Below are 22,628 nucleotides of genomic sequence, written 5' to 3'. Positions count from 1 at the left end.
CTTCAAAAAAGTGTTAAAATAAAAAAACAAGAAATTCCAAATATTTTTTCGGTGGAAGATGGTTTCTTTTACACAGTACAGACCCAAACACTTCCCAATTCTTTGTTAATAGTAATTAATAATTCAGTAATTGTGAAACTGGTCAAAGGTGGGTGAAAATTTTAAAAATAGGAAGGACGCCATTAAGGACAGCGTCCAGCTCTGGATGCTACTGTAGATAGCGTCCAGGCCTGGACGCTATGGCAAGCAACGTCCACACGCACACACGCGCATACACTCACCCCTATGAACGCACATACGTACACTCTATCCCTATGAGCACCTCCGAAAGACTAAGCCGACATATGATCTTGAAATTTACGAAGTCATCATAGACACCTCATCGTTGACGAGAACGTCTCCTCTCCTTCCACTAAATGCGCATCGCTGAAAATCATGTAATAAATCCAGGAATAAATGCGAGCACCAGGACTTGACCCTGATGGACTGAGGATATCACAGTCCCTCTAACCATCTAACCACAGGTTGGTTCACCATGAAATATGTGTTAGTGCGTAGGGTTCACGCCAAATTTTAGTCCATTTGTATATCTGAGCAGCTCTTAGAAAAAAACAAAATTGAGGTATGTCAAAAAGTTTACTGTTTGTGCACCAAAATGCGATGAAATTTGGAGCTGAACTCACACACTAAAATATCTATTCCCTCCGTAAACTAATATAAGAGCGTTCTTATATTAGTTTACAGAGGGAGTATCACGCAGAAAAAAAGTCAGAATTTTATAAATTTAGTTTATTTTTCTTCAACTGGGGAGCCGAAATGGATATTCGTTTATTTTGTCCACATACCCATGCTAAAAGTGTTGTTCTGTATGTTGAATTGAACGCAGTGCTGCTGAATCTGTTTACAGTCGCTGCAGTTTGGTGTTATTTTGCTGCTGTTTCCCTACTTTCAGTTAGCTCTGTTTTTTAGCTAATGGCAGTGCGTGGGGGCTGTCCCCTCCCCTGCAACTGCACAAGAACTGTTAGTAATGAAATTGGGAGCTCAAGACACAGCTGTCATTTCAACGATCTCTAAACGCATCATACATACTACTCCCTCTGTTCAATAATCTACTAGTGCGTATAGATTTTTTGAGTTGTCACTGCATTATGGAACCGAGGGAGTACATCTAACTCGCTTCCAACGTGTAACCGGCCTCAGACTATCTTGGCTGACAGCGAAGCTATGTCGTCCACGCATTCGTAGAGGTCTTTCTTCATCTCGGCAGTCGACTGTTCCACAAACTCCTTGTACTCCGCGATTGAATCGATGAGCTTAAGCAGCTCCCTCGCGCACATCTGGGTTTCTTCGTCGGTCTCCCTCAATGCGGCCTGGAGACCCTCTTCGGAGTTCTGCCGAATCACAACAATGATGTAAATAATTTATCTGATGGTGGTACGTGTGTCGTGCTACAGGAACAGAGCAAATTAAAAGACCATGTTACCTTCAAAAACTCCTCTGCCTCCTTCTCAACAGTGCTCATGTGATGTTCCTTTTTCTCTAGCTCGTCTTTCAATTTTCTAGCATCGACTGCGCAGCGTGAAACGTGATTCTGGATTTCACGATCCAGTGAATCCAGCTGACCAGTCATCTGGGAACAGAAACCACAATGTAAATGAAATATAACTACTAGTACCGGTGATGCCTTTCGGGGCATGTGCAGTAGTCGAGAAGGCAACCTTCTCTTAAGCTTCCATGTCATTTAAAGATGATAATTCGAACATGTTAGACAACAGATTATCTCTTTATGTTGTTTCTAGCAAGTAATATTTGCATGCCCCTAAAATTATGTAGCGATAACTAAATAAGACCAAGATATGGCATCTGACTCCATCGATAAAAACATCTTAAGCGCTGAGAGAACATCTCTTAGTTAAGAGAAGGCACACCCTTCTTTTCACTTCTCTCTTCCAACTCAGCAATTATCCTACGTGGCAGGGGCATTACCAAGAGAAGACTGACATCACCCCATTACACATGCCCTTAGGACACTGGTTCCCCAGCAGTTGGAGCAGAGAAATAAAACAAACCACAGTACCAGCAATATAGCAAGTTTTCTACCATAAAATGCAGGTCAACGGAACGTTGTAACCAATTAGTATCTTCATTCAGGAACATAAGTAACGCATCTCCAACTTTGACAACTGATGTTTATAATTTGGATTGGCAGAGTGAAAACAGTATGATTAGGTTTGCCATGAAAATATTTACTAAAATTATAGTCTTATGACTCTTTGCTAACTTATTCATATGAAAACTAAGGACCAAAAATGCACGCTAGAGACAATGTCAAAAGTCAAAACACAAAATAACATGTATTGTTGAACTGAGGGAGTATAAGACAAGGAAGTAAGCCATTGGCCAGTGTTGACTTGAGATTTTAAATAAAAAAAGAGTTCACTTGAGTACTTTTTCCATGATGCACAGCACATAACTAATAAGCCAACGATTTTCTACACTGTAATGAGTACTAAATTCATGACATTTTTAGACTAGTGGACTAATTTTATCAACCCATACTACAGAATCTCCATTTTGCCAGGATTGTAGACAAGTTTCGCAAAAAAATTATACAGAAAGAATTTCCATTTTGAAGCATGAGTTTAAAAAGTCAATCATAAACATACTAAGGGTTAAAAATGGACTTCAGGTATTTGCTTTACTTTTTCATGCTGTGATATATCATTTATAGTATAAGGTGACTGACCTCATTATGTTTAGCCTGTAGAACAGAAACATGACTCTTTTTCTCTTCCAGCATTTTAACAATTCCTTGCAACTGCTTTTGTAGATCAATTGACTCATCATGCTTTGAGATAATTAGCCGTTTAGTCTCATTAGCAAGAGCATTGAGCGCGGGCTTCAGGATGGTTTTGTAGGTGGTACCAAGGATCTCAGCCGGGGAGGATCCTTTTGCATTTACCTCGAACTGGAAATCAATACTGGGTTTCAACCTGCAAAATGGTACGGCAGTGTTTGACAGTAAGGCAACAAGCTCTACATATAAATTGAAGAAACAGAACTTGAAGAATAAACAACAAAACCACAATAAAATGATACTCTTATCTTTCTGAGATTTTGATCTTTGTTTGCTTCAGTCTGCCACTAACTAAGCACTGAGGGACAATACTTAGGAATACCGTGTTACACAAAATCTGTCCCAGCGATGTTTTCTTTTAATTGAAAAATGTTACTTAATTTTTATATTTCTCAATTATGAAGAATGCTATGATGCGAAACATATTAGAAGCTCTTTGTAAAGATGTATGTATCACAGCAATAACGAATTAATATATAAACATCTGATACAATGTAGCAATAGAGGGGCAGTATGAATGAAGTATAACTAAGTTTGCCTAAACATGTGTCCATCACCCAAAAGAAAGCTAAATTATCACATAGACTAAAAATAGTTACAACCTTGCTGGAAATGCTTTCACACATGAAGTCGTCGATTTGCAACATGATACTATGTTCAACAGAAGAACTAAAGAAATTATGATCAGGAAGAGTGGGTGAAGGGATTACACAGAGTTAAGCTACATGAACAATTGGAGGGAAAATGGGAGACAAAGTAAAACAAGGGCAAAAACATATCATGTCCTACAACTTTCCCGCACTTTCTGATGGACAACACTGCAAAGTTGGAACCGTCTCTATTCAGCTAATGTAAACTACTAGAGGACTGCCTCATGCACACTCTTATTTATTGTCTCAATCAGAAGCCTGTGTACGCACAGATCTTAATATCAAACGACTGATAGTATAATTATTGTTTTTGAACAGAAAGCAGTTTACTTAATCTAACCTGACATCTCAATGATAATCCAAGGAAAAATAAGGCTTTACCCTAAGCTATATAATTGCACATACAGCAGACTAGCAGAGTGTACTCTAGACCGTTAAGGAAACAAGCAGTAAAACAAGTTAAGAATGACAAACAACAAGGTAAAAGGTAAAATACAAAAGACACGAGACAAATTGCACAATCAAGAGAGCAATATCACAGGCTAAAGTACAATCTTGTAAACTGCATGACCGCATATCCTAAACAAAGCAAAAGATCATACAAAAAGAATTCTGACATTAAAAATTAGAGTGCTTAGGCATGAACAAAATTAGATGACTCTCCAAATGAACTAATATTTGAACTATGGAGGTTAAGAAGACCAGACATATTGAACTATAGAGCACCATTTCAGCATTACAATAGATAGATGCTTCTTTAAGTTATATTTCTGCACAATAAATAAGAGAGTCATGGTTACTCAGTTAAGGTCAGTTTAAAGGTGCTTAGATAACAATCGAACCATTGGTGAAAGAATAAAAACATGGAGAAAAAAAATCGAAGAATCAGGAGATTCAAAGTTCTTTTGGGAATTCATACTTCCGGAGGGACTGGTTGCACAGCTCGGCAAGGCCCTCGATCTCCTCGAGCTTGCTGACAAGTGCAGCTTCAAGTTCCCACCCCTTCTCCTCCAGTACAGCATTTGCATTCTCCAACTTGGAGATATCATGCTCCACCGCTTGCATCTCCCTAGCCATCCTATCGACGTCCCTGACATTCACCACCTGCGTCTCCACCTGTTTCAGCAGCTCCTCATTCTCGGCCATCGTCTGCTGGCAATTCATCACCTTGGCCTCCAGCTCCTTCTCCTTCTCCACCAAGGCATCTTCCTTCTCCTTGATCTTGGTGGACCAGCTCTTCACCACCGCCTCGAACTTCTGAACGTCGGCAGTAAATGCATCCTTCTTCTCCTCCAGCGCCTTGAGGCGAGAGGGCGCCGAGATTTGCTTGCTCCGCTTGGCCTCGAGATCCTGGACCTCCTTCTCCAGGTCCTGAATGGCCACTCCCAACGCATCGACTTGGGCGCGGGCCTTGGAGTGGTAGTCGTCGTCGAGGGCAGCGACGGCGTCATCCTCGCCTGTGAGGAACAGGTAGTAGCTCTCGGTGATGTAGGTCATCAGGTCAGTGGAGGGGGGAGGGTTCGCGCCGAGGCCGTCGGTGGCGCGGCAGAGGAGGGTGAGCCAGTAGAGGACGGAGAGGAGCGGCGGCCAGGAGTGCGGGGTGCCGGGGGCCTTGAGGGCGGATCTGGTGACCTTGTAGGGGCATGCGAGGGAGCGGAGGAGGGCGAGGAGGTCGTCCTCCCAGGCGGCGCCCTTGAGGGGGTAGCGGAGGCGGTCGGCGAGGTGGTGGAAGGCGGCGACGATGTCCTTGGCGGGTGGGAGGGGCGGGCGGAGGTGGATGGCGGCGGGGACGAGGTAGGCGTTGACGGCGCGCAGGGCGGCGGCCTGGGAGGCGCGGTCGGAGAGGCTGGTGATGGGGGCGGCGTGGGAGGGCGCCGTGCCCATCGAGGAGACGCTGAAGGCGTCGGAGTCGCGGCGGGAGAAGGCGTGGTCGAGGTTCCGCGGGTAGAGCGGCTGGTCCGTCATCGGGGTGCGGTCGACGGCCGCCGAGGAGGTGGGGGCCTTCGGGTGGCGCCCGCCGCCGCGCCCGCGCCGCATTTCCGGTGCCGGAGTTGGGGTAGGGGTTTGGTCTGGAAATTCCGGGGTTTCTATTTGATTTGGGGACCAAGTGGAGAAAAATGCAGAACGCTATGCGGTTGGGAGGCCCTGGGCTGGGCTTTTACGTGGGCTACGTGGCCGAACTCGGAAACAAGGTTGGGCCGCTAGGCCCGTTAGGCCGGCCAGTTACTGTCCAGGTCGGACGTCTGACTCGGCCTCCAACCATCGCTTCCCATATATACTTCTCCACGCCCTTCCTGCCAAAAGGATTCGAGCCGAGCAAGGGGGGGGTCGGCGTTGCCAGCCAGCCAGCCAGCCGTCCGCCATGGACACGGACGAGTTCCAAGCGGTGCTGGAGAGGATGCTCCATCTGCGGCTGGATTGCCCGCCGGACGGCGACGGGGCCACCGCTCCTCAGGACGCCCCGGCGCGGCCCGCCGCCGCGGACGACGACCACGCAAAAGTAAAACAATCGGCGGCTGAATGGACGGAGGTCCTGGTGGGCGAGATGGCGAGCGCCGCCTCCATGGACGACGCCCGGCGCCGCGCCGCAAAGATCCTCGAGGCCTTCGGGGGCGCCGTCTGCACTCCCGCCGGCCATGTCCTCGCCGATAAGGACCGGGAGCTGGCGAACATCCGGCGGCAGAACAGCATCCTGAAGAAGGCGGTGCTGCTCCAGCACCGGCGGCACGTGGAGGACGAGGAGAAGGGCAGGGAGCTCCAGGGCCAGGTCGCCCAGCACCGGGAGCAGGTCCGGCAGCTCGAGGCGGACAAGTATGTGCTGTCCATGCACCTCAGGAACGCGGGCGGCGGGGCCTCCATGCCGGGGAACTTCAACCCGGAGGTTTTCTGAAGAACCAAAGGCCGACGATGGTCTATCCAGCCGATTATTTGACGGGTTGATTTTCATTTAGCATGATGATATATCATACCCTGTTCAAGTCTGACTCTTTTTGTCTTGTATGTAATACTCATAATAGGGCATCTATCATTATTCATCAATATAGCATATTTTGATTTATTTATCTACTAGCAAAAAGGTCCGTGCGTTGCAACGGGAGATTTTTTTTTACATAATCATCAATAGCCATGACCACATTTTGTTGCATCATCGAGAGACACCATCACTCTCAATTTCGTGAAATGATGAACAATTTTTGAAATCGTGAACATTTTCTAAAACTTGTGCACATATTTGAAATCATAAATTTGTGAACATTTTTACAAATTTTTGAACATATTCTGAAATCAAGAACATTTTTTGAATTCATGAACATTTTATACTATTTGCAAACATTTTTAAAATTTGTGAACATTTTTTATTTTAATTTTTATTTTATGTGCAAATGGACGAACCAAACGACGGATGAAAATCTGGTAACAATCGATGTACAAAAGAAAGGGAGTAAGAAACGTCTGTGCCTTTAATAGAAAAAGGAAAGTACTAATTACGGGTACAACATAAAATAATTTTAAAAATAATTAACATGCAAGATAATATTGTATTTAGAATCTGCAATTTTTTGTGAGCGATCTCCATATATAATATGCTAAATTTGGAGTTGGGGTTTGAAAGATATGAATATTAAAAAAAATACTTCAATTTGCAAAAAAAAAGTTAAAAAGATAATATTTTGGCCGTAATTATACTGTGTAGACCATCTTTTAAGCGACACTTGGCAAGGTAGCTCTATATTACGTCAACTGAAAGTTAACACAAAGTTAGGTCATCTATTTTAAAACGAGGGGAGTTGCTCTATATTACGCCAACTGAAATTCACGAAAATAAGGCTGAAAAATGGGCAGGGTCCGGGTTCAAACCCAGGTCTCCTAGATGGTAGAGAAATGCCTAAGCCGGTAGGGTAGTTTGTTTTCTTTTGTTGTGCAAGGGCATTTCTGTAGATGAATCAGACGCTATCGACGGCGACTTAAGAAAAAAAAGTATCATTTTTCCATTTACGGGTGGCATCGATGGATAATTTTTACCAACTTTGAAGGTAATTTTAATGACGGACGACCAGAAGCGATAGCCGCTTTATTAGTAGAGATAAAGATTTTTCTTCTTATGATGGCACACTCTCCTCTCATAGTTAGATAAAATTGCATGCACAAATCTACTATGAGCTATTACATACAATACGAAATCTGCAGCACACATTGCACGCACAATATCTAACTACTTATCTGCAACTTGGATTGTCCAAAAGCATCTACAACCGCCCCCACTTTGTTGTACCTGGACATGAGAGAGAAGGAAAGAGGCTACCCAATCAAACCCCTCATTTTGTCTCTACATGTCCGAGCTATCTGCAAACCCTCAAACTTAGACCATATGTAGAGAGGATATGAGGGCATCCGGAAATGCCGACGCAGTCCGCCACATCAGACCCGGCCCACCCAGACCATTTTATCTTATTCTTTATTTTATTTTCTTTCTCTTTCTCTTCATCCCTATCAATCACATGCATTTAAGTGATACAGTCAATTGTGTGTATGAAGATTGGGGGTTCAAAGCGAACATCCGAACACGTTCGTGGACATATAGGGGCCAAATTAGCTCAATCCAATTGTAGATGCTCTAATAGAGCGAGAATGGAAGAGGTAATCACAACTCTAGCATAACTATTTTTTCTTGACAAAAAACGCTAACAAAACTTTAAAAAGTTTTGGTGTGAAGAGCTATTTTAGATTCCCTGTATTACATATGCCCTCTATAATTTTTATATATATTAGAAGATGACGAGTGAAGTGCTTTTATGTAGTATTTTCACCATAAAAGTAGTTATTATGTTGAAGTGCTTTCAGGCTACTTTATCCCTAGTATGATGCACTCTACACTCCATGCACCCTAGCCATGTAAAAAAAAAAAGCTATCCGTGTCTACTCGAGGGATAGCCATCCAACCAAACACATTCCACATGAACGTGGATATCCCAGCAAAGACGCCGTTTGGTCTCATCCAGTACCGTTATCCATCCATGCACAGGACGCGAGGCATCCGTGTCAGGGAACTTCCACCCGGAGGTTTCTGAGCAACCAAAGACGGCAGGATATATAGTTTTCTATTTAACATTGATAAATGGGCATCGAGGATTATAGTTAATAGTGCATCGAGCATTTAGCTGCGCAGGTTTCAATAGGTCATTGTCGAGATGAGAGATCGTGGAGATCCCCTTTTAGAGATTACACTTCAGATATTGAACAAAAAGGTTTAGTTTTCAGTAAGGGTCTGAACAAAAAGGTTTGGGCTGTCCTTCATTTTTGTTCCAAGCATCAGCTATTGATTTCAGTGTGCTTTCCCTGTTTTCTCTTGCAGATTGTATCAGCTGTACTCCCTCCGGTCCTTTTTAGTTCGCATATAAGATTTGACTGAAGTCAAGCCTTATAAAGTTTGATCAACTTTATAAAAAAAAGTAACAACATTCACAATCTGACTTAAAGTTTCATATTGTATAACTTTAGCATGGCAAATGTTTATATTTTTCATATAAATACGGTCAAACTTTGTGAAGTTTGACTTCAAAGTATTCTAATATGCAGAGTAAAAAGGACCGGAGGGAGTATGTAGAAAGATCGTCGCTTAAGAGGCAAAGGATAATAACACAAGCATCTGTCAAACTCAACCGAATAAAAGTTACAGAGTTGTACGCGCAGAATCACTAGATTTCCACCATGCCTGCTCTCCAGGCTTCCGAGATGGTTCTACCAACTGGAGCTGGAAGACGGTCACGGTCCTAGCAGAAGGGGTGGGTCCTTCTTCCCGCTCCCAGAGTCGGGGTCCTCTGCTGGAGCAGGCCTCGGCACAGCCCACACACGGAGTGGCGGCTCAAACATCTTCCCCACGACATCTGGCGGCGGCTGCTGCGGCGCGTCCTCCCCGGGGAGCACCACGAGGCCCTTCTCCCTTAGAGAAGATGGCTCGCCATAGCACTCTTTCCAGAGGGAGTCCACCAGCTGCCGCTCCTCACGGGCTGCTTGCAGGTCGTCTGCGTCCATGGCGCTGATGCCTTCGATTCGACTCTTGAGGACGTCTTTCAGCTTGTCTTGGTCAGGTAGAGCGTTGCGTGCAGCTGGTGTCTTGTCACGCGCCAGCTCTAGAAGGCCGCCCAGGGCAGCCTCCCGGACTCCAGAATCGTCGCTGGATGCGAGGTGTATAAGTTGATTCGGAAGACCAATCTTTTCAGCAACGTTCCTATCCGCCTTGTTGTTCAGCAGGTACTGTGTGAGATGCAGAGCTTTCCTGGGATGATACAGACAGGACAACTGTTATGGACATTCCAGGTGTGTAATTCCAGTAGCAACAGAATTTTCTTAGCCAGAATCAACAAAACTAGTACAAAAACACCAGCATGAATAAACCGGGCGTTGCATATGTTGATAGGATAGTTTCATTAGCAAAGTTGATTAACAACTTAACATGTCTATTCACATCGCTAGAATTCTTGTGATAACTCTTTTAGTGATGTGCGAATGCAGACCATATCTGAATAGAGAACCTGGTTGCCCCAGTTCCACTGATGGTGGATATTATGACAATAGAAAGCCAGGTTATCAAAAGAAACGGGAAGTATAAGTTGCATGATTCGAGTAAAAACAATTTCTGAGTGATTCCTCTTCTACTGACAAGGGTAGACATGCAAGCTGTTCCCATATAGAATTTCTGCTTGTTCTTTAAATGTCTTGCTAGAAGATGGTACAATTTCTTGGATACAGGGAAAGTTCAGAGTACTGTTCTGGTGTATATTTCTTGTCCTAACAAACCCAACCAATTCAAAAATTCTCTTATGAAAATATGCAATGGTGTGCCATAGGAGGATAGGCACATAGCTGTTCTAAATACCACAAAACATACCTCTGAAGTCTAGCATCATCAGAACCAAGTGCATCTTTCAGTGCAGCATGTCCATTTCCTAGACGAAATGCAGCAAGACCAGATTGGTTATTGCGAATCAGAGCTGCAACACAAGGGTATGAAAACAATTATTAGCATGAAAACAACAAAAGAGGACTACATGAAGTTGAACTAGTGATCCTTGCATGCGATTTCTTTTGTCATATATGAAATGCACAAATACAAAGACAAAGAAGATATGGCTTACAAGAGATAGCTCCAAGAGCTTTTGTGCGCGCAGTCGTGCTAGGATCAGACCTGAAGTTTGTCAATAGTGGCTCCAGTCCATTAGATTCCATGACAAGTTGCTGGCTTTTCGGGTTATTCTGAACAACCGTACTCACAACTTCTGCTGCCTTTGCTCGGATGCCAGCATGTGAATTTTTTAAGTAACCAAGTAGAGGATCTAGTCCACCAATAGAATGAAGATCTGCTTGGACAATTCAAACATTTAACAAATTCCATATGGTTAACCGCACTAACTATTTAAAAGCAGATAGATCATCATCTGGCTCATCAGTGATCTTACCATTTGCCATATCAATGGATTCCACATGCTCTTGTAACTCATCAAGCATATCTGCGCACAAAGTTAGAAAATGTTTAGCTCAATGGACTTTAGCATGCACTGACAAATCAGAATCGGGTGCGGAAGGTAATTTTAAACATACATGAACAAAGGGTGTGAAAGGAAAAGCAGGGTCTGATCAAAATAATCATCATAAGATGCATTTCTAATTGAAGTGGGAATGGTAAAAATTTAGCAGCACACAAACAGAAAAACTTCATGGACTGTGACGAATATCTACCTCTCCCCAAATGTTTATCAGAAAGTATAAAAGAACAAATTTCTTACTTTCTATCAAACAACAGCAATTATTTCTGCCACATATTAGTTGTGTGAATTTCAATACCACAAGGCACACATATTGCACAATCAAGTAAAAAAAATTAAATAAAATTTGCACCGTAAAGGGAGAATAACAGCAAGCCAACTGGTTAAAAATCAGTTCAGGAATAACTGCCCATTGCTAATGTCAGGCCTATCCATTCACAGTGTTTGCCGCATTTTATTTATATATCATATCCGCATGCAAATGCTATGAATTTAAACAAGTATCCTCAGCCCTAATTTTAAGCTCCAAGCATTAAATATTTGCTAGTTGCATGTTGTAGAGCACATACGGCACACAACAGCCAGTGTCTAGAGCGATGAAAATGCTCTCAGATGTGAACAATAGCATCCAAACAATCTGTGGGGTATAAAATTGCATGTCTAACAGAAAAACATCTACAGGTAAACAACAGAAGGAATGTGAAAGCATGATAAGAAACATGTAGGTTTGAGAATATGATGATCACAAAAACAGGAACACCTGTGAAGGTACCTTCAATGTTCTCTGGAGTGACGCCATGAGACTGCAACACATCATCAGGGGTTTTCATCACCTGGGCAATCTCCTTCATCCTGCCAACAACATCGACTGTATTTGCCTGCATCGCCTCCATAAACCATTTCCTGTCCTCCTCGCTGCAAACCGGAAATCAGGGGAAGTATTAGCAACAGGAATATACTCGCCGCCCAGTCGCAATGTGTTCCAATCATTTTGAACTGCAGAAAAATCGAACGGCTCCAACTAAATAAATAAACCTTGAATGATCGAACAGAGTTCTAGATCAAACAACAGCTTTATCTAGTTAATTGTAATGCTACATCAGGACGAGTGAGTCGCATCAACCCAAATGGTAGTATAGAAGAATATTCAAACAGGAAGTATGGCGACAATTTTAGCGATACAGCTAGAGCATCATGATTCTTCATCCACAACATGAACTGGTAGTGTACAAGAACGAACTGAACATCCCAACTGATACAGACTACTAGAACATACCAGTAACTTAGCCTTATAAAATCTGAATCCCAATTGAAACATAGCCGTAAAACCTAGAACCAGTAACTCTATATAGCCTTCCTTAAAATCTGGAAAACCCGCACCAGATTCATCCCCAGAATCTAAACGGGGACCGAGCAAGGAAACGAATCGGGTAACTAACTATGTACGGGGAGCAACGGCCTTACTTGAACCAAAAAAAAAAACTATGAACGAGGAGCACGAAGGAAGGGGTTTGGGGAGGGGATCTGGGCGAGAGCGGACCTGAGCGCGCGGGGCGGGTTGGTGCCGTCGCTGCCGTGGGCGAGGCTCCACTTGAGCAGGCCGTTCCAGTCGGGCCCTCCTCCTGCTCCTTCCTTGGCCATGCCGCCGGAGAGGCGCCGCCGCTGCTGGAGCTGCGAGATTGATTCTTCAGGCGTGCGTGCGTGCGTGCGTGGTCGAACGTGGTAGAGCTTCTGGCTCTCTCCCTCCTCCTTTTGTAGTGCTCTCTTTGGTTTGGTTGGTCTCTCCTCGCCTTGGTCGGCCGTGGCTTGGTGTGGTGGAGACGGAGGGACCGCTCGGCGGCGGCGGGGGTCTGGAGTGCTCTAGAACCTGCGGAGGAGGAAGCCAAAGCGTCTTTGGGCCGGCCGCCGCGCCGGGTCTTCGGGCCTTGAACAATGTGGAAAGCTAGCCGGGCCTGTTGCGTAAACTGGGCTACGAAGAGAGCCCTTTTTGTCTTGTACTACTATAAGCGCTTGGGCTTTGCATCAGTGTTTCATGGGTGAAAAACAAACATTTGCGTAACGTTTAGTGTTTAATTTTTTTTACACAGGCCAAAATGCTTAACCTTTTTGCCTCAAAATTTGTGGTAGCATTTGAACGTGACTAAGAGCACCTGAAAAATTGTCCTTTTTCTTTTGACATTTTCAAAAGTTATTTTTGAGCATGCTCGGGAGCCGAATTGAATTTCTGGAATGTGCCTCACTGTCCTTCTTCCCGAAGAAAAGAAAAGAATATGCCTCGTCAAGATTCAAGAACAAAGGGAGAGAAGAAGAAAATGTGCCTCAATATCCTTCTTCCCAAAAAAGAGAAAAGAACATGCCTCGTCAAGATTCGAGAACAAAGGGAGAGAAGAAACCGTTTGGTGTTGGGCATTTGGTCATGGAAGCAGAAGAGGGACGCGCACACACAGAACACAGAAAATCCACCATTCGCGAAGCACACAGAATGTCATAGTTGAGCAGAGATAAGGAAAAGTTTGATTCAAAGGATTTTGATCTTTGAAGGATTAGAATCCTTAGGAATTTTTCTTATGTTGCTCGTTTGATTCATAGGATTCATGATTGAATCCTGTAGGATTTTTTTTCTAAGAATTCATTTGTACTACATTTCACAGAAATTCTAGCATCCACTCAAACCTCTTAAAAGAAATCCTTTGTTTTTCCCTTGACACAATCAAACAAACTCAAATCCTATAGAGATCCAATGAACATACCATTTTAATCCTGCATTTTTCCTATTCCTGTGTTTTTGCAATCCTATGAATCAAAGAGGCCCTAAGGGCTCCTTTGATTCAAAGGAATTGCATAGGATTTTTGAAAGATTTAAACCCTTAGGAATTTTTCCTAGGATCCAATGGACATACCATTTCAATCCTGCGTTTTTCCTATTCCTGTGTTTTTGCAATTTTTGCAATCCTATGAATCAAAGAGGCCCTAAGGGCTCCTTTAATTCAAGGGCCTATTCGGTTTGGAAGATTTTCATAGAAAACACATAGGATTTCAGAGAAAAATTTCCTATAGATGCATTCGGTTTGTAGAAACTGTGTACAGAAATATCATAGGAATACTATTCATTTTCTCTGTTTTTGAGGAAATTACACATCCACTCAAAGCTCATTTTACGCGTAGGAACAAGACAAGTCAAATCCTTAGGATGGCAAGTGCCATCCTATAAAATTCCTATACTAGTTCTAATTCCTAGATTATGAAATCCTCCAAACCGAATGAGCCCCGAAGGAATTGCATAGGTTGCATAGGATTTTTGAAGGATTTGAACCCTTAGAATTTTTTTCTGTGATGCTTGTTTGATTTGTAAGATTGGCATCCTTAGAAATTTTTCCATAAAATCCATTTGTACTACATTTTGGAGGAAGATTTCCATCCACTCAAACCTCTTTGTAAAGTTTCTCTGTTTTTCTTGCACTATCAAACATTGTTTTTCTTGCACTATCAAACATTCTTTCAGATCCTGTAGGATACTATGAAACATGCCATCCTATTCCTGTATTTTTCCTATTCCTTCATTTTGAAGGACCTGCGAATCAAAGAGGCCCTAAATGTTGGACGAACAAAGAGGCAAGTAGCTAGCAGTGCACCAGAAGGAACATTTTGCAAGAACCATATTTCTTCCAGCTTGCAAGAACATTTACACGGTACATGCACACGTTTGTACGAGTGGGCTACACCTTCGAACCTTTCCTACTCCTAATCTCCCGACTGCCTAGCTACCTACCTGTGGCCAGCAGGCCAGACACAGTGACACCCACACACGAGCAGCCTAGCTTCTTCCTGATGCTACAATTTTCGCGTCAGGAACTGAAGCAGAAGAGGGACGCGCCCGCACATCTTCCTCTCTCCGAAACCAAAACAAGACGTGCAGCCAACATCCCTGGCTAGTGGCTATTCCCTAGGCTAGGAGACAGCTAGTTGCTGTAGTCTGCAGAGGATCGTTTACGCGCAGGTGGAGCCGGCGTGCCTGCGCGGCGGCGCGAGCAGGAAGAGGGACTCGATGTCCGGCGGCTGGAAGTAGCCACCCTTGGGCGGCCCCCGGCGCGGCGCCGCCCTGCCGAGCTCCGCCGCGGGCTTCTTCCTTGGCGGCGGCGGCGGGCACGTCGGCAAGGCCGGGATGCGGCAGTCCTCCCTCCTCGGCGTCTCCCACCCCTGCTCCTCCGCCACCGTCGTCGTCGTCACGCCATACTCCATCGGCACCTCCACCTCCATACCCCGTGGACTGTCTTCTCCTAGACTCCTACCAAGCGGGTTTGGTTTGAGCAGCAGCAGCTGGCCGGTGAGCAAGCTACCAAGAAGGAACAGGGAGAGTGAATGAAGTGAGGTGAGCAACCACGGCGGCCAGGCTGCGTGTCTAATATAGTGGTACGAGCGCGTAGCGTGGTGGAGTACAGCGGCATTGCGGTGGCGACGCGGCTCTGGGATTGTACACTAACTCACGCCATGAACTGCGGGACCCTGGTGGACGTGGGCTCCGCTGTCGGCGAGACGGGTAAGCGCGGGTGCGCGTGAGGAAGCCAGGCCAGCAGAGCCGCCGTACGTGGCGCGGGGTCGCGAACGCGCGGGAGCCGGCGTCGGTCGAAAGCGGGGGAACGGTCTAGAGCGAGCGCCCTCGCCTCGGATCCTCTGCGGCCGCCTCGCTCGCTCCCGCGACACGACCGCCAGGGATGGATCATGGCTGGCGTCGCGTCGTGATCGTGCCCTGAAAACCACTGCACACCGGCCGTACGGATCCAAGACACCGATCAAACCATTCCTCTTTTTTTTTGTCAGCAAAATATGTTTATACTACATGCTTCATTTTGTTCTTTGCCTCGACGCTTTAGAGTAGCTCAGCTATTTGAGATGGCCAAGGGTCACATCGCTTTCATTATAATTTTATGCGAAGGCTGGCTGTATTTTAGACAAGGTAACTGGGTCGCGCAGTGGATCCGAGGCGAGGCGAGGCGGGCGGTTCAAACTGAGCCTCAAGCATTGGTTTATCTCTGCGGTTTGGAGAAGGGAGAATGCCCTGGAACTGGAGAGGGAGAGAGAGGGGGGCGTGTCTATCTCCTCGGTCGTCCTGCTCTGCTCGGCGCCGCACGCAGAGGAGTTGTGGCGGGGGCGGCGACCACGTGGAGGCGGCTCCGTGGCGCGGGCAGCAAAAGCGCGGGCCAGCGTGGCCGGGCGGAGTACGTGGCGCCGCCGCATTGACACACACAGCTGCTCCGGAGCTCGGTGCCGCAGAGCTTCTCGTGTTTCCAAGCTAGAGCGTCGCCGTGCGCGCCCAGTTCGTGGGCACGTGGATTGGCTAGAATCGAGTTGGTTTTCCGTATAGGGCCCCTCGTGTTCGCGCGCGAGCTGGAGCGTCCGCGTGGGCGCGCGTTTCTCGGTCACCTGAGCAAATACCGACGTCTGTCTTTTTTCTTCGACGAACAACACGCAAATACCCGTACACGTTTTGTAACGAGAGAAAATACCAGTTCTTACTAACCACGGTTTTCTTGACCATAGGGCAATGGTCCACAAAATTTCTTTCATCATTTGAGGATCACGACGTGAAGCTTACGTGGGGTGACTCCGAGTAAATTGATCTGAACTACATTTCTTTTATGGAAAAAAATTCCATCTATTTATCAAACATCATGGCGATATATAGAACATCTGAAGTACTCCCTCCATAAAAAAAATATAAGAGCATTTAGATCACTAAATATTACATCTCAATGTCATGCATTTCAACCGGATAAAAATTCATCACACTCCGACGCTCCTAGTCTGATTATTACGGCTTCTCTAGAAAATATAAGTATAGTCAAATACCCCTGATATGAAAAAGAATTGTTCTTTCAAGCCGACCATGTTTAAAAACATTTTTCTAACTAAAGAGTAATGCATTTTTAAAATACTCACATAATTCAAAAAAATATGTCTTCATAAAAGATGTTCATGCAATTTTTAAAAAATATTTACATTGCAAAAAGAATGTTCGTGTAATTTTAAATAGGTCACACATTTTAGAGAAAACCTTGTGTTTGTAAACATAATTATATTTTGAGAAAAAGGATAAGAAACAAAAAAACAGAATTCTGGTGAAAGAAAAAGAAAGGCGAGAGAAGAAACAAATGATCAATTGAAAAGAGAAAAAAGAACAACAAAACAGATAAACTTAGTTCCTGGAGAAAACCTAAAGAAAACCACAGGAAACAACCGGAGCTACGAACCGAAGGAGAAATATCACCCAATGTTAGGCTAGCCATGCGCGGCGCAACTATAGATGAGTATGATGTGCAACTTGCAATGAGTTAGATATAGCATTGACGTTGATCCTGGCTAATAGCTAGACACAGGCGCAGAAAGCCCGTACATGAAGAATTATCAGCTCATCGCAACTAAGTTATGATTACAAATATTAGAGTTAATTGCATGTTGGTACCATAATTAGGGCTAGGATAGAGAATTGGTACCATTTTATGTTTTTTCTTCATGTCAGTACAAGTCTGGGGTAGCGGGAATGGACGGATCCGGCCGCGGGTCACCGGATCTGGTCGGCAGCCCAAGGGTTTCGACGACGGATGGCTTCCAGATCAGCGGCAGGGGAGCTCGGGCGTTCATCCATGGAGGTTCTTGCACCGGGAGAGACGGGAAGATGAGAGACCAAGACTGAGGAGGAGGAGAAGTACGAAACATGAGGAAGGAAGGGCTAGGCGGCGCTGGGGCGCAACTGCTGCTGCCAGTGGCCGACGGAGGCGAGCTCCAGCTTGGGCTTGTTGCGACGGAAGGCTTTATCATGAAAGTGAAAATTATAAATCAGGAAGAATAGCCTTGTTTTAAGCAAATGAAGGCTTTTGCGTGATTAAATATAAAGCAAGGGAGTTCTACAAACACATCGGTACTTGACAAGTGGGCCCTGGTCATCAGTTTCCCTGTCAAAATGGGTTTATACAAGGTTTAGCTCAATTTGTTACGGTCTGCCCAGACTTGATATTGACATGTAAAAAAAATGCAAAGTGGTACCAATTTGTTACCCTATCCCAATTGTGGTGCCAACATGCAATTAACTCCAAATATTATTTCCGTCCAATTAGTTGTCTTAGATTTTCTAGATATGATGTATCCAAACCTAACACTAAAATATATTTACATACATCCGTACCCAGACAAATCTGAGTCAAATTATGGGCGGATGAAGTAGTTACTAGAAAGTTAAGTTAGTAAAGAAGTTGCATTTGAAATTTTACTAGTGGGCCAAATAACAGGTATATCAAAGCATATGCAAATGGAGGACAAAACATAGTGATAGAACTGTGAACACTACGACAAGCAAGAGCAGCGGGCTCAACGTCTTGCTCCAACGGCCCATGAGACCAAGGGCGAAGGGGTGGAGATGCACCACCACCCACGCGTTGAACGCCATCGCGAGCACCGCCGCGGGGCCTTTCCTCCACCGTCCCTCCTGTACTGCTGCCGCCATGGACGTCACGTTCACGGCCAGCACCACGGCCGTCGGAACCATCAGCACCGTCCATCTCACGGCGTACAGCTCTGCGAACCTGTCTTTTACTACACCGCCGCCGGAGTTCGACGCCCGGTGCTTGGACGTCAGCTTGAACGCTATCTCCTTCCCCGCCGCAACCTTGAGCGCCACCTGCACCACCGCGGCCGCGTACGCGCTCGTGGCGGACACCATCCAGAACTGCTCGTTCCGCCACCAGTCGCCCAGCGTTATGCCCGACCACCTCACCTCTAGCACGGCCACCATGGCCAGCGTCAGCATCAGCGCCGCCACAAAGGCGATGTACGTGGCCGACGGCGGCGTGTTGACTGTGAAGGCGCTCGTGCTCGCGTTCCGGGTCACGAGCGGGATCGCCGGCAGGAGGCAGTAGAGTAGGAGAAAGATGGAGGTGAACGGGTACACCGTCGTGTTGAGGTACGCCAGGCGCTGCAGCGGGTGGAGCCGGGGCCCGGCGAGGAGGGCGTTGTTGCGGGAGAAGAATATCTCGAGGGAGCCCGCCGCCCAGCGGAGGACCTGGTGCAGCCGGTCTGTGAGGTTGATGGGCGCGGTGCCGCGGAATGCGTCTGGCGCGGTGGCGCAGTAGGCGGAGCTCCACCCTCGCCGGTGCATGCAGAAGCCCGTGGCAACGTCCTCTGTCACGGTGCCGTATATCCAGCCGATGTCCCGGCCCCACGCTGTCCTGTCCTCGTAGCCGCACGAGACAAGCGCGGTTGCCTCGCCGACGGCAGCCCCGTCGAACGAGCGCGGCGGTGAAGTGGTGTTCCATTGCTCCGACTGGTTCAAGTTCAAGGCCGCACGCACCGAGCCAAGGAACGGTGTCGAGATGCCAAACTTGTCAGCCTCTGCGGCGACGTCCTTGCCAGCGTCGCGGTCACCATGTGGCCTCCAGAGCGGCGGGTCGGCGTTGTATAGCGCCGCACGGCGAAACATGCAGCCGGTGCCCACGTAAATGGGTCCCTGGAGGCCGTCCAGGCCGAGCTCCGTGCAGTCGAAGAAGACGCGGTTGTGGTTGGCGTATCGGTCGGCGGGGTCGACGCCGTCGAAGCGCTGCGGGAACTGGACGAACGCCACGTTGCTGCCGCCGCGGTCGAGCATGAGGCAGACGCCGGCGCGGAGGGCCTGCGAGTTGTTGACGTAGTGGTCGCAGTCGAGGTTGAGGATGAAGGGCGCGTTGGAGAGCACGGCCGAGGTGCGGAGCAGCGCGTTCATGGCACCTGCCTTCCGGTGGTGCACGCGGCCGTGGCGCTTCTCCCGGCACATGTACACCACCGCTGGAACCCGCACGTCGACGGAGCCGAGGTCCAGAAGATCACTGACGCCGAGCTCCGGCGTACTGCCCGGAGGGCCGACTAGCACTTCAACAACTCCGGCATGATCTTCCGCCGTGCCGCGCGACCACTGCTGGCGCCGCACGTCTCCGGCGTGAAGCGCGTCGATCCGCAGCCGCAGTTCTTCGTACTCCCGGCGCACGCGCCTCCGGTCCCGTGCCAGCTCGGGCCACGACTTTGCCCTATAGTCAGCCCTTGACACCACCCTCGCCTTGACGCCGGGGCAGAAGTAGGCCTCTGGGTTCCTCGGCTCGACCCCGTGCTTCCGGCAGAACGGCACCCACAGTCTAGCGAACCAGGCAGCCTGCGCCACCGCCTCGCGGGTGAGCAGAGCGCCGCCGTCGTCTGAGACGTAGCACGTGAGCTTGTCTGGGGGGTAGTCCGCGGCGAGGATGGAGAGGATAGTGTTCACGGTCACCAGCGGCGGCTCCTTCTCCGGGTCGGCGGTGGTGACGAACACATCCATGGCCGGAAGCAGCGACTCCTCGAGCGCCGTGGCGTAGACGGTGCGCCGGACAGGCTGCATCTTGGGCAGCTGGTCCAGCACCCACATCAGGGCGAACCAGAGCTCCCCGGCGATGGACATGGTCCACATTGCACGAACTGTAGTTGTGCCGTCGCTGATCATCGCAAGAGCAGTGCTGCTTCGCCATTTGAAGAACAGCACGAAGATGATCATCCGAACAAAGACCACGAGCCTGCAACAAACACCATGATTTTCGCCACTTTGTCATTTTCCACATAATTTGTAGAGTAATATTTCTATACGCACTCCCACTCACTCAATTGATAGGGTGAATTCGACATTTTTAAATGTCACTTTTGAGCACTAGATTTCATGACACGATAAAGAAAAAGGTTATAAGAACTCATCATTTGTCGCAGTAAATTCTTATCAGATTCAGCATCCAATTGTAAAGTAAACAAGAAAATAATTGGTCAAACAACTATCACATCCAATTGTTTTACTTTCTTTTTTTACTTCCCTTGGAACTCTGCTAGCTGCACATAACAAATTTTAACTCTGCGCATTTCATATGAACTAGTTGAACTACTCATGAGTCATGATAGTGTGTAGTGTGTGTGTGTGTCTATATATATATATATATATATATATATATATATATATATATATATATATATATATATGTTCACAAGTTTTATCATGAAGAACTCTTAGGTTTTGTAATTAAACACCGCACATATTCGAATAACTAAGTATGTACATAGCTGATGATTACCTGTACAGCTTGATGGTAACTGTGGTAAGTTTTGTGGTTCGGACAAGTAGCCTCTCAACGCTGGCCGACTTCTCATGCTCGGGCGACTCCTTCCCATCCAAGCTTGCAACATAGTCGTGCTTCTTGGTGATATATGTCATTGACATGCTCCCACTGGCCAAACGCTATATTGTTCTTGACAGGAAGGCTAGCTCGGGTGTGGAATCAACCCTATATATGGAGGACATGTCATTGACCCATCATCGCTACTTCTTTTCTGCTTTAACTTTATACTAGACTTCCGTACTTATCCTAGCTTATTCATTTAGTATTTTATTAACCCGTGGCTATTTTTGACTCTTATCTCACCAAAATGTGCAAGAACTTTACACACGCTTAGTTTGTTCACGGCACCAAAGATTGGTGATAGATTCCATGCACTTCGCGGCTCATAAGTGGCATGAGCACACCCGAGCACTAAATTTGGTCCACATTGCTGATTTGTTTCCACGCTCCATTTGCTAGTCCAATACTAAACAAAGGGTCGTTACATTAAAACACACATAGGTGATGCACAATAAGTGGCGTGTCTTTGTGACATGCACTTGTTATGATCAATTAGTGATGAGTCCTACGGCGACCCATCACTTGTATGGCTTTCGGGTCGAGGCCTAACATTCACTTGCCACTCATGAATTGTCATAACTTTTTAGATGAAATTTGCACTCTTAAGCAGGTGATAACATAACACATCACTAATGATCTTAGTGATGGTCCTAATGTGACTTATGACACAATTTTAAGTGGTGATTCTTCCTTTGAAAAGTATTAGCGATGGGTCTGCTGGAAACTGATCCCACTTGGTGGTCAACCTTTTGCCAAGCCAAGGGTGGTGGACTCCTAAGCGGGTACGTGCATGCCATCTATATAGCCCTACATATTGTGTCTACTTTGTTTCCCCCTTTTAATTTTCTTATATACTACTCGTGTGTGTTTTCCATCATAGTCTCAACATGTTATTAGCACAAAGCTCTACCAAGACACACTACGACGAGGAGAAGGAGAAGCATATAGCTTAAGAAGGTGTTTTTAAGGGGTATGTGCTTTCTGAATGTCGATGGATGTTGTTGAACTGGCACAGAGCTGGCAAGACTGAAATTGCAGAACCGATGAGATTGATCGTTTCTCTCCAGGGAAAACAACCTTTTCATAAATATAAATATAATCCCAAGTTCAAGTATATTTATCAAAACCCCACCTTAAAATACTTTACAAACTAAAACCCTGCATATAGAATTGTTCTTTTCTCAAATAGACCCTATGCTCCTTTCCTTGATTTATCCTATGAATATAACAACAACATCCCTTGTGTTGGGGCATGCCAAGTATTTATGTCAATATTCCTTATTTGTTGAATTCATGTGAGAAGACACCGAAGCATTATCGAAGATTATGGTTACGTCTACACTAGGAATGGGCTACCGTTCTG

At 46.2% G+C, this 22,628-nt stretch overlaps 5 protein-coding genes across 5 annotated transcripts; 1 reads left to right on the top strand and 4 right to left on the bottom strand.

Annotated features, from left to right (window-relative positions):
* Positions 1-1,033: 1,033 nt before the first annotated feature.
* LOC125511217 (kinetochore protein NDC80 homolog) lies at positions 1,034-5,611 on the bottom strand. Its single transcript, XM_048676538.2, has 4 exons — positions 4,427-5,611; positions 2,747-2,993; positions 1,484-1,630; positions 1,034-1,391 (listed from the first exon to the last, which is right to left on the bottom strand). Exons 1-4 carry the CDS (start codon positions 5,542-5,544, stop codon positions 1,197-1,199), a joined length of 1,707 nt encoding a protein of 568 aa, XP_048532495.1. The 5' UTR covers positions 5,545-5,611; the 3' UTR covers positions 1,034-1,196.
* A 143-nt stretch (positions 5,612-5,754) lies between these two features.
* Positions 5,755-7,055, top strand: LOC147973551 (uncharacterized). Its single transcript, XM_087522112.1, has one exon. It carries the CDS (start codon positions 5,870-5,872, stop codon positions 6,395-6,397), a length of 528 nt encoding a protein of 175 aa, XP_087378238.1. The 5' UTR covers positions 5,755-5,869; the 3' UTR covers positions 6,398-7,055.
* Positions 7,056-9,107: 2,052 nt separating this feature from the next.
* Positions 9,108-12,953, bottom strand: FES1A (Fes1A). The gene is made up of 6 exons (XM_048676537.2): positions 12,592-12,953; positions 11,824-11,966; positions 10,965-11,015; positions 10,644-10,865; positions 10,397-10,499; positions 9,108-9,784 (listed from the first exon to the last, which is right to left on the bottom strand). Exons 1-6 carry the CDS (start codon positions 12,690-12,692, stop codon positions 9,271-9,273), a joined length of 1,134 nt encoding a protein of 377 aa, XP_048532494.1. The 5' UTR covers positions 12,693-12,953; the 3' UTR covers positions 9,108-9,270.
* A 1,741-nt stretch (positions 12,954-14,694) lies between these two features.
* On the bottom strand, positions 14,695-15,460 carry LOC125511215 (cyclin-dependent protein kinase inhibitor SMR4-like). Its single transcript, XM_048676535.2, has one exon. It carries the CDS (start codon positions 15,306-15,308, stop codon positions 15,039-15,041), a length of 270 nt encoding a protein of 89 aa, XP_048532492.1. The 5' UTR covers positions 15,309-15,460; the 3' UTR covers positions 14,695-15,038.
* Positions 15,461-18,290: 2,830 nt separating this feature from the next.
* On the bottom strand, positions 18,291-21,362 carry LOC125511214 (putative mixed-linked glucan synthase 7). Its single transcript, XM_048676534.2, has 2 exons — positions 21,161-21,362; positions 18,291-20,617 (listed from the first exon to the last, which is right to left on the bottom strand). The coding sequence occupies exons 1-2, from the start codon at positions 21,304-21,306 to the stop codon at positions 18,340-18,342; spliced, it is 2,424 nt and encodes an 807-aa protein (XP_048532491.1). The 5' UTR covers positions 21,307-21,362; the 3' UTR covers positions 18,291-18,339.
* Between the last annotated feature and the right edge of the window lie 1,266 nt (positions 21,363-22,628).

This window comes from Triticum urartu, chromosome 5A (assembly GCF_056163025.1).
Source record: "Triticum urartu cultivar PI428250 chromosome 5A, HENAU_Tu73, whole genome shotgun sequence".
NCBI classification, from domain to species: domain Eukaryota; kingdom Viridiplantae; phylum Streptophyta; class Magnoliopsida; order Poales; family Poaceae; genus Triticum; species Triticum urartu.
This window is presented reverse-complemented; position numbering and strand designations above follow the sequence as displayed.

What these genes read in the sequence shown, in the direction of transcription:
- LOC125511217 (XM_048676538.2), bottom strand. Translation starts at nt 5,544, where the DNA reads ATGCGGCGCGGGCGCGGCGGCGGGCGCCACCCGAAGGCCCCCACCTCC. An exon ending in TACAGGCTAAACATAATGAG is followed by an intron (nt 1,631 to 2,746) that starts GTCAGTCACCTT and finishes TTCTGTTCCCAG; the next exon opens with ATGACTGGTCAGCTGGATTC. An exon ending in AGGCAGAGGAGTTTTTGAAG is followed by an intron (nt 1,392 to 1,483) that starts GTAACATGGTCT and finishes GTGATTCGGCAG; the next exon opens with AACTCCGAAGAGGGTCTCCA.
- LOC147973551 (XM_087522112.1), top strand. Translation starts at nt 5,870, where the DNA reads ATGGACACGGACGAGTTCCAAGCGGTGCTGGAGAGGATGCTCCATCTG.
- FES1A (XM_048676537.2), bottom strand. Translation starts at nt 12,692, where the DNA reads ATGGCCAAGGAAGGAGCAGGAGGAGGGCCCGACTGGAACGGCCTGCTC. An exon ending in AACCCGCCCCGCGCGCTCAG is followed by an intron (nt 11,967 to 12,591) that starts GTCCGCTCTCGC and finishes TCCGGTTTGCAG; the next exon opens with CGAGGAGGACAGGAAATGGT. An exon ending in GATGATGCTAGACTTCAGAG is followed by an intron (nt 9,785 to 10,396) that starts GTATGTTTTGTG and finishes GTATCATCCCAG; the next exon opens with GAAAGCTCTGCATCTCACAC.
- LOC125511215 (XM_048676535.2), bottom strand. Translation starts at nt 15,308, where the DNA reads ATGGAGGTGGAGGTGCCGATGGAGTATGGCGTGACGACGACGACGGTG.
- LOC125511214 (XM_048676534.2), bottom strand. Translation starts at nt 21,306, where the DNA reads ATGTCAATGACATATATCACCAAGAAGCACGACTATGTTGCAAGCTTG. An exon ending in GTTACCATCAAGCTGTACAG is followed by an intron (nt 20,618 to 21,160) that starts GTAATCATCAGC and finishes TGTTTGTTGCAG; the next exon opens with GCTCGTGGTCTTTGTTCGGA.